Source organism: Sinocyclocheilus grahami, unplaced genomic scaffold, assembly GCF_001515645.1.
Source record: "Sinocyclocheilus grahami isolate Dianchi unplaced genomic scaffold, SAMN03320097.WGS_v1.1 scaffold898.1, whole genome shotgun sequence".
Classification (NCBI taxonomy): domain Eukaryota; kingdom Metazoa; phylum Chordata; class Actinopteri; order Cypriniformes; family Cyprinidae; genus Sinocyclocheilus; species Sinocyclocheilus grahami.
In genome coordinates, this window is record NW_015506077.1 from 137,417 (window position 1) to 148,339 (window position 10,923).

Here is a 10,923-nt window from a genome sequence, read left to right on the forward strand (position 1 = left end):
CAGCACACCAAAAATCCTCCCCGCCACGGCTGCAGCTTCTCACGGACAACATAACGCCACTCGCATCATTCACAGTCGGGTTATTAGCAGAGAACACCGAGCTGGTCTTGAATTTCAGGCGCAGGATTGCGGCTATTAATAATAATTCTACTCATTCCCGCAGGTTCCGCGCTTATAACGCGATGACAGATGACGGAACTTATCATTGGCACGTACTTTTGAGTCTTGAGAACTCACATTTTCTGTGCGCCCACAGATCGCGATAAGGAGAGTGACAGATTTTAATAATTATTCAAGGAGTTTGCAAATGTGATATTGATTTAATACAACAGTTCAATAAACACGTACTGTCTGATTTTGCGCTATTTCATCAACGAAAATAGTTCCAAATAAAGTAACAGCTCAGCCGCTTCACATCTCTAAAAGCAAACACAGCGGTGTTTCATTCATGAATGAAAGTGCGTTTTTGAACGAATCTAATGAGTCAGTGATTCATGATTACCCATTCATAAAGACAGTCACTTGCTTCATTCCTGAATGAATTAGCCGTTCAAACGAATCAATAGAATTAATGATTCAGTGATAAAATCTGTGAATTGCCGCCACCTGCTGGCGGTTTGTTTCATTTTTAGGTATGATTGCAGTTATTTAAATCATTTAATATTTCTGTATTCAAAATTTTATTTAAAACATTAATCTCCACATGAATTTATGAATTTAATTGCACTCATGCCACTTCTGAGCCTCATTGAATGTCTGAAAATGTACTACCACTTTTGTGTTCTTTTTGTGCCACCTCTGTAGTACAAATACATTTTTCATTAATACTAATTTCATGATTGGTGACTTTTGTCTTATTCTTCTACTTATTATATTGTTTTAAATAGAAATTTTAAAAAGCTTATAAACATAAATTTTTGAATTGAAAATGACAGATGAAAATGATGCCATTGCAAAGGTAAAAAGAAAATGCCCCTGTAAATCACTTCACCTCATATTAGGAAGGCTAATTTTTGATCAGAATTTTTGATCATTGATCAGAAGGTGCTCCTTAATTTTTTTAAATTAGGAGGACAAGCGCTCTTGATTACAAGAAGAAAAACACTGCTCTTAAACTGGGTGTGTGACAGGTATGGCTGAGGAATGGGGTTTGGCCGAGGAAAGATCTGTAATAATCGGTATTGGCATTGGCCTTGAAAAACACATACCGGTCGACCCCTAAATGTGATCCGAACCGTGAGATTTGTGATCTGTTGAACCACTACTCAGCAGAGTGGTGGAGTGTGAAGAATCAGAGATCACCTGCTCACTGCAGATAGTAACTCGCAGGAATCCTCCACACTCCCCGCAGCAGGTGTGAGGCAGCAGGCATCATCACGCTCGCCTGCAAAACGACTGTTTGCATTCCACAGCCGACCACCTCCTGATGGAGCCATTTCTCCTACATTCTTGGCCTCATTTCTGACTTTTTTCTTTCCCTGTTTCTGTGGAGTTGGTAATTTACAGAATGACAGATCTGCAATGGCTGCACGTACGCTTTAGCACATCATTTCGTTCATGTTTCCAAAACATCCCATGGCCTCTCAGCTAGTGCTAATGGTTTTGAAAACAACTCTTCCACTGAGAAGAAAGAAATGTAGCAGGATTTGCCAATGTGCTCTCAAGTTACGTGTTTTTTCCTGAGTAGGCTACTTTTATTATACCTGAGGGAGAGAGCGCGTATTTAGAAGGATGATATTCACCCAAAAATTAAACTTGCCTTCCAGTATTTACTTGCCCTCATGATGTTTTAAACCCATATTGATTTCTTTCTTCCATTTGAATGCAAAAAATATATATATTTTGATTTAAATGGTAAAAGTTAACTTTATTTTAAAAAATTATAAAATAAAAATGTATACTTAAGATAGCAAGCTCTTAATTTTGTAATCCCACTATAGCATTTTCAAAAATAAAGAAATGGTTAAAAACATGAATAAAAAAAGGAAGTAAGCACCCTAACCAGTGCGCTTGGTAATCTGGGTAAGTCTGTGAATCAGAATCATTTATCCTCATTTAAAGACCAGGCAACACAAATTGTACATACAGTACTCCATAGCGGGCAAGCTGTTAAAATAAAAGTCCCGCTTACAACACTTCTGTTCAGCCAAACAGAAAAACTGATATGCCAATAATAAAAAAATAAAAACTACATATTGACCAATATATTGGCCAGCAACTGATTTGAAATTTTGACCACTTTATGGCTGTGCAATTTTGTAGTATGAATGATAATGAATCAGAATGAGTTTTATTGCCAGGTATGTTTACACATACGAGGAATTTGTTTTCGTGACAGAAGCTTCCACAGTGTAAGAGAATGACAGTGACAGAACAAAAAACATAGATAATAAAATAAAAAAAATAGAACAAATAAGGAATAAAAAAATATACAAATCGACAACTGTATGTACAGGTATATAACAATAGACAGTTGTATGTACAGGTATATTATGTGCAAATTGAAATGTAGACTAAGTATGTGTGTTAGATAAATAAGTGTATGAGTGAATAAATAGTGTGTGTTCCACAGTTATTGTCAAGTGTTCATGAGATGGATGGCCTGAGGGAAGAAACTGTTCCTGTGTCTGGCCGTTCTGGTGCTCAGAGCTCTGTAGCATCGACCAGATGGCAACAGTTCAAAGAGGGAGTGTGCTGGATGTGAGGGGTCCAGAGTGATTCTGCCAGCCCTTTTGCTCACTCTGGACGAGTACAGTTCTTGGAGAGAAGGGAGGGTTGTACCAATGATTCGCTCAGCAGTCCGGACTACCCTCTGAAGTCTTCTGAGGTCAGATTTGGTAGCTGAGCTGAACCAGACAGTTATAGAAGTGCAGAGGACAGATTCAATGATGGCGGAGTAGAACTGTTTCAGCAGTTTTGGATGTGCATGGACGTGCAATTTTGTAGTACGAAAGATCTTGGCAAAAGCATAAGAAAATATCTGCAAAAAACCGTCTTGAATATTTCATGGAAGATAATCACAATGAGTTTGGCACATCAAAAGAGAATAAATTATTGTTGTTTGGACTATTTCTTTACTGTGAATAGCATGCTGGATAACCACCACGAGTGGCCCACAAATCATACAAGTCAGATTGAACTTGCACGCTCTCTAAAAACAGCCTCATGTGTGTAGCTCCTCCACCCCAGCTGTTTGGTAGACGTCGCTGGCCAAGTTTCTTTTTTGGGTGGGTGTGCTTCATGAAATGACTGTCCTGCGCTGGGCTCAGTGGTGTCCGTCTGAGCTGTGGAATGCTGAGAGCTGTTTAGGAGGAAATCATAAAATGCATCCCCGAACAACCCAAACCCAGAAGCCACAGTCTCAGACCACAGCCGCTTTATGATGCACATGGAAAGGTGTGGGCTTGAGCTTGTTTTAGCTGAGGTTGCACACATGTGGGCTGAATCTGTTGAGCGCCGACTGCTTCACAATATGTTTAAATATGATCCTTCAATTTAAAGCTCCACTTAATGTTACGACCCCAGTGTGGTCAGTCAAGGGGAAAAGGGGAGTACCAATAGAAGTGTTTCTCAACATGACTTGAGGTATCATTCATGTCCATAGAGCAAGTTTCATGCCAAAGTTTAATAACTTTTTGTTAAATCAGCTGTTCCACATTAATATAGGTAAAGTGTTCAGAATGTCCTGGTTTATATTAGAACAAGAAAATCTTTGCTTTCCGTTTTGTGCTGCTCTTAAATGTGAACAGAAAACCTCTGAATGGTTGTTTTGAGCCCTGCAGGCCCTGATATTGACTTCATGATTGACTGGAAACCTGAGCGTATGTGCTTGTCATGAGTGTTGGCCCTCATGCTGTTTGCATATCTGCCCCACAGTTCTCTGAAAACAGCTAATTCATGTAGATCTAGGGTTTTCTTCATTTTCTTATTTTGTGTCATATTTCAGTCAGATACTGCTCTCAGTTTAGGATTTTTATATTAGCATTATGATTTACATCAAGTCTTAATTGTTTTTTTTTTGTCAATTTTCAATACAAAATTTTAACAAGAACACCTTTATACCCAAGTACAAAACTGGTCAACCAATAAGAAAACTTGTCAACCAATGTTAGCTTCCAGATCATGTGTTTAAAACTGGCATTCAAGAAAGGCATTTAGCAGAACATAATGTTGGTTTTTGAGTACATAGAGGCTACATACAATTGCAGTGAAAATAAGTGATTTTATTTAATTTTTCATGCTTTACCTTTATATCACTGTTATTTTATTTATTTATTTTTATTAACATTTTTTATTATTTAATTTTTGCACTGAATAAACTTGGAAATCGCCATTTGTGATTGTTTTTTTTTTGTTTGGCTAGTAGTTATAAAATTTTTATTTTTTTTTAGGTGGAGCAGTCCAAGGTGCTGATTAAAGAGGGTGGAGTTCAATTGCTGCTCACCATCGTGGACACGCCAGGGTTCGGAGATGCTGTGGATAACAGTAACTGGTAAGCGTGATTTCTTTATTTTTTGCATGTTATCTGGGAGTCTCCTCATATTGGTGTTTAATAAATGAAAGATGGTTGGTTTGTTTATATTACATTTGCATGTTGTTGACTCTGAAATGTCGGTTGCATGTCCTGTAGCTGGCAGCCCGTCATCGATCACATCGACAGCAAGTTTGAGGATTACCTCAACGCAGAGTCACGCGTCAATCGACGCCAGATGCCCGACAGCCGAGTGCACTGCTGTCTGTACTTCATCGCCCCCTCTGGTCATGGGTAGGCACTCCTTTTCAAGCATTAAACGCACACAAACCCTCTGCATTTGTTGCTTGTATTTCTGCTGTGGAGGGGCTTTTAGAGGTGAGCTCTTGAGACTTGTATTGTTGCATCTCATCTGAATCTCATACTCATCCAACTAAATCAAAGTTCTTTGGCGTGTGTGAAATGGTTAGGCCCTCTTTCTTTCTTTTCTCTTTTTCTCTCACACTGATTCTTTCTGTGGCTCAAAGTCATGCTCTGGCTGTTTTTGTTTGCACATCCAGGAAGTCAGGGAACGCTGAGAAGTTAGGAAAACACAAGTATATTTAATACAGTTTGCCCATACTTGAGGAACAAACTCCTAACCCTGTTTAATATCTCAAACAGTGAGACATGTTGGGAGAAGTTTTTTGTTTGGGTGGTTTGGTTTGCTGTGTTAAGTTTTGATTTGTTTTGGTGTGTCTGGTGGTTGGTTTTCTTGGCTTTTGAAAGTGTTTTATGTTTTGTATTGTTCGGTGTGCTTTCTTTTGGTTTAGTGTTTTTTGTTTTGTTTTTATTTGGTTTGCTGTGTTTTTTTTATTTGTTTTGTGCTATTTGTTTGGTTTGGTTGATTTGTTGGTGGTTTGTTTGGTGGTTTTTGAAAGTGATATGTTTTGTATTGTGTGTGTTTTGTTTTGGTTTGGTGTGTTTAGTTTTTGATTTGGTTGGTTTTATTTGTTTGGTGCTTTTTTTGTTTTGGTTTGGTTGATTTGTTTTGGTGGTTTGTCTGGTGTTTTGTTTGGTGGCTTTTGGAAGTGTGTTTTGTTTGGGTGGTTTGGTGTGTTTAGTTTTGATTTGGTTTGGTTGGTTTGATTTGTTTGTTGCTTTTTTTGTTTGATTTGTGTGGTGGTTTTGTTTTCTTGGCTTTTGAAAGTGTTTTATGTTTTGTTTTGATTTGGCTTGTTTGGTGTTTTTGTTTGGTTTGGTTTAGTTTTGAAAGAAGGGCTTGAGCCAAACCTAGGGACAAGAATTTTTACGAGACTTGCAGCTGAACTCTTTTTACTCGAGCCATTACATAACCACATACAGTAGCTATGTGCTAAAAACCACCGTAATAATAGACTTAAAAACTACTCTGAACACTCTAGAACCCATATAGCCACTTCTTTACCATCACTCAAAACACTTTAGCAACCCTTATAGCAATGTCTTGGCAACCACTCAGAAACCCCCAGCACATTGGCATGGCCCCAGCACAGTACGTTTTGAATGGGGAAAGTACCAGTTACATTTTCAGAAAATGTAAATGTCACATTTATATTTAAGTCGTTTTCAAAGTATGAGATGCAAAGTAATTCCTCCTCCCAGTTCCTCAGAATGTCAATCTAATAAAATGTCACAGTACACTGTATATTTGAAACGTATAATATAACCTTGATTTAGTTAAGACACAAAAAAAGCTTTTCACCTGTTGAATCGAATCCTGTGTGTGTGTGTGTGTACAATGGCTAAAGCTGTGAACATCACAATGGCCTTATTTGACAGGCACAAATGATTTCCTGCCATTTATTTATTGCTCTTCTTGCAGCACATGTGGCTTTACTACAAGCCGAGCTATAAGTTCAGCTAAGCTGCCAAACAGCAGTGTGAATGTGATCCCTCACTGCTGCTCTACAGAGGAGACCTGTGCGCCTGCTTTTGGACTTACGCTCAGTGTTTAGTTTGAAACATTAAACCCTCACATTCTCTCTCTCTCTCTGTCTGTCAGACTGAAACCACTGGATATTGAGTTCATGAAACGGTTACATGAAAAAGTGAACATCATCCCACTCATCGCCAAAGCAGACACACTGACTCCAGAGGAGTGCCAACAGTTCAAGAAGCAGGTGAGAGTGATCGCATACTAACGCCAAACTCACTACCTGTAGACTTGGGGGGTTTTCCCCCCTGAAGTCCACCTATAACAAGATTTATTGGCCAAAAAACACAATTCAGTTTTGTTTTTGTTTTTCTAGAATACATTTCCTCCCTCTTTATGATCCTTAGTCATAATCTGGCTGTGAATGGAGTTTAACGTTCTTGCCATGTGAGTGAATCCTAAATAGGTTGTTAGTGTCATTTAATCTAAATGCAGTCAGAGTCACATTATTGTTCAGTATTTAACAATAAATTCCATCCCATTTATTGTTAAATACTGAACAATAATCAGTATTTAATTCATTGGCAGAAAACTGGAGAAACACAGGGATATTCCTCCAGTTTTCTGCCAAAACTTAAAGGTTTATTAGCAACATCTAAGAATTCTGCATCAAAGTGAGACATTACAGCAAAAATTGTTCAATATTATCTTACAACAATGTTCAGTTTGACCAGCATTTATTTATTTATTTAAATATAAATAATGTGTGTGTGTGTGCGCAATATTGGTTAAAATAACTAATTTGAAATAGATGAAATTAATTTTCATAATTTTTTTTATTCATAATTTTTAGTACTAAATTAAAAAATTTTGATTTTCTGATCTGGGATTGCCTTCTCAAAGGATACATGCAGTGCTGGTTTAAATTAAAACAATATCTTTTAACACATCATAATTATTTTTAATAGCCTTTGTGTAAGCATTTTGCACCTATGATGCCTTAAAATGCTGTCTAGTTTGGCAGCTCACTAGGTTTTGGAACAGAGCCCATGTGTACATCAAGTCAAGTCAAGTCAAGTCTGCTTTATTGTCAATTCTTCCACATGTACAGCACATACACACAGAGAATTGAAATTGCGTTACTCTCAGACCCTTGGGTGCATACAGATAACATAAATACAGATTAAATACAAAATACAACTATACAAAATACAAAATACAACTATACAAATATACAAATAAGGTAAAATGTAAAAATATATATATAAAGCACAAGGCATATGGAGGATAGAGTGCGAACCAGTAAAGTAAACAACAGTGCAGATATAGTGATGTAGTGCAAAAAAATGATTTGTAGTGCAAAAGAGCTTATTTCAGACTGATTAAAGTGACAGTGTGTGTGTGTATTTGGGAGGGGGGGAGTGGGAGAGTCCATCAGAGGGTCAGAGTTCAGTGGTGTGTGGGGCAAAAGAGGGGAGGAACACAAAAACACAACAGTCTCTTACAGTCCTCTGAGTTGAGCGTAGTAGTCGGATGTAGTCCAGTTTATTGTCCAAAGAGCGTACGTTAGCCAGTTCGATGGTGGGGATAGCCGGCTTGTGTGGGTTAGCCGCTAGCCTAGCCCGGATACCTCCGCGCTTACCCCTCCGCCGCTTGTGGCGCCTCCGCTGTGGGCGAGATGCAGCTGGAGTGGACCTCCGGAGCAGACCGAGATCCCGCAGCTCTTCGGCGTGTGCAGAGTTTAACTCTAAAAATGTGGTTCTGCCGACATCGAGCAGAAACTCACGACAATATGTGCGCTTGGAAACAAATAGACGCAACAAATGCGTACAAAAACACTGCGACTCACAAGACAAAAAACACGAAAAGACCTTTCTGTTGGGAGAGAAGCCGCAGCGTGTGAACGCGCCGCCATCTTGGAGATCTACATAGTACATTGCTTTATTTCGTAAAGCTAAGAAAATCTTGTTTTCCATTATATAATCCCCAAGGTAAACTTGCTGCTGTTTTATGTGCATGAACAAACATTCAGCCTCCATTCAGTTTGATATTAACTGCCCTCGCTGTTGAACAGCCGTTCATAGAGACGCAGGAGTTATGTTGCATCTCAGCATCATGAAAGCATTCCCAGTGTTTCAAATCATGCATGTGGGACAGTTGCAACATCTGCAAACCAGCTGAAGCAACGTGTGTGTGTTGGGGTGTTGCGAACGGCGGCTGCAGTGAGAACTCATCATAACACTACAGATAAATCTGTCCACACATGGTTTTTATGCTGACTCCTTAGAGAGTCAATGCAATTGCAAACCAGTGACACTGAGAGCCCATAGAGCCTGCTGGGAGATAGCAGGTCTTTTTACTTGTCAGCACCAATTTGACCTCTGTCCTTTTGTTTTCCTCTTTTCCCAGATAATGAGAGAGATCCAGGAACATAAGATCAAAATCTATGAGTTCCCGGAGACTGATGACGAGGAGGAGAGCAAGCTAGTCAAGAAGATTAAGGTTTGTTTGATTATGAAAGTTAATGAATGATTTTATTTTATTTTTTCAAGATTTACTAATTGGTGGTAATCTGAATGACTAGATGGCTTTAAGGCCCCAGTAGATTTAAAATAAAATTGAAGGCGGAATGGGTGTGATTTCAGACAAAATCTGGCCAAAACAAAGGTGTTTTGTAGATTGTTTCAGTGGTTTAAATCAGCTCACCAGCATCACACCGTGTCCTAACTGCACGCGGCGCGACAAGATTCCAGTGACAAGCAATTTGGGTGTCCACACCAGACACGATGCGACGCTGCGACGCAACAGAATCAATCAAGTATCACAGCCAATCAGAAGCGTGTATGGGCGGGCTCTCTCTGGAAGCACACTGCTCTTGCAACGAAATGGATACGTTTATAATCTAATTCATAAATATTAAACCTTTTTAACAGCATACTGAGTGACTGATAACATCTTTGTCATGGAATACACACATTGGTACGCAGTGAGTCCACTAGTAGATAAAATATCTATTGTTGCTTTCAGTATGACTATAAGGTCACACAAAATTATATTTAAACTCATATTAGAGGCATTTAACTTTGAATAAAGCACATAATCAAATGAGATTATCTACTGTCATATAGTTTGAATGTTGTTATTCCAGTCGTGATGTCACGGAAATAGAAACCGTTTCTAAATTAGGAATTTTGCGTGTGGCCTTCGCGGCTAGTTAGGACAAAAACTCAGATTAACATGGAAAAGATGCCTTTTATCTAGAGCCCGACCGATATATCGTTTTGCCGATATTATCGGCCGATATGAGCCTGTCGCCGATATATCGATATCGGCGAATATGCCGCGGATATGAATTTTTTTTTTACAGAACATATAATGCAGATAAAATGCTTGAAATGATGTAATTACTTAGTTTGTCCAGCAGAGCGCACTCCATTGTTTGCTACTGGTGACCTGGATGAAACGCTTTAAAGCTTAAGTCAATGGAAAACCATTGAAACTTTGAACGACCATATCTCCGTAACAGCGCGACGAATCCGCACCAAATTCGGGGGATCTCTTCAGCTCAATGAACCCTCTCGAACGCGAATCGAGTGTACGTCTCGAGGCCCTCTTTCGAATGAGACCACCCCCGCGTGGATAGCCCCCAGGGTTCGGGAGCTAGGGGTGGTTAAATTTGCGGTCCAGCGCCGACCGATCTAGTGATCCTGGGGGGCTACTGACGCGTGAAGGGTGGCGTTCGAGAGGGCTCCTCGAGCTGAAGGGATCCCCCGAATTTGGTGGAGATCCGCCGGCGCGTTCGTGAGATAGTGACACCAGCCAACACTTTCACTTCAGTAAGGAAGTCTCTTGTTCAGGCAGCAGCATTCACGCGGTGCCTTATTCGACCAAGTGCCCTGCGAAGTGGACTTCACATGAAATTCCGTCATGATTCCAGTTCCAAGGGAACGTACACGTTACATTCAAAGGGCATTAAAGTGCGCGAGACGTGAATTTATATTGTATTTATTTACAGAGGTAGGGGAGAGCGGGGCACAAAGTAACACTTTTTGACTTTCTCAGTTTGTGTAAATCCACATGGGGTTCAGAATATATATATATTTTTTATCCACGGTAATTTTACACTTGTCTAGTACAAATATGTCGCTTTGTTTCATAATTACAGTGTATACGGTTTTCTTTATTTACCCTCAAAAAATGGAAGTGAAATGTGACAACATGCCCCGTAGGTGGAACACATTGTAACATCTGAGGGGCACGTTGTAACTTGACCATATGACAGCTTAAAATCGTATCTGATCGAATGAAAAAAATATACAAGACAAACTAAAATGTTTTGTTAATAAATATATATATATATATATATATATATATGAAATAATAATTTCTAAACATTAAACATTGACTGTCAGTCTTTATTCACCTGTTTCTCGTTATTTCTCATTAAAATTAATTAAAGTAAATAGTGTAAATTACATAGCTAATGTCATAGAATAGCACATTGTAACGCAGTGTTACAACTTGCCCCATCTGCGCAACTGGAATTTAAAACTGGTTA

At 39.0% G+C, this 10,923-nt stretch overlaps 1 protein-coding gene across 2 annotated transcripts in view; it reads left to right on the top strand.

Annotated features, from left to right (window-relative positions):
• The window catches only part of LOC107563915 (septin-7-like), a 54,483-nt gene that overhangs the window by 32,206 nt on the left and 11,354 nt on the right, over positions 1–10,923 (top strand). For both annotated transcript variants that reach the window (XM_016248897.1, XM_016248898.1), the window contains exons 5-8: positions 4,392–4,492; positions 4,631–4,765; positions 6,495–6,612; positions 8,775–8,867. In XM_016248897.1, the coding sequence (XP_016104383.1) occupies positions 4,392–4,492; positions 4,631–4,765; positions 6,495–6,612; positions 8,775–8,867 (447 nt within the window). The remainder of the gene's footprint in view (positions 1–4,391; positions 4,493–4,630; positions 4,766–6,494; positions 6,613–8,774; positions 8,868–10,923) is intronic.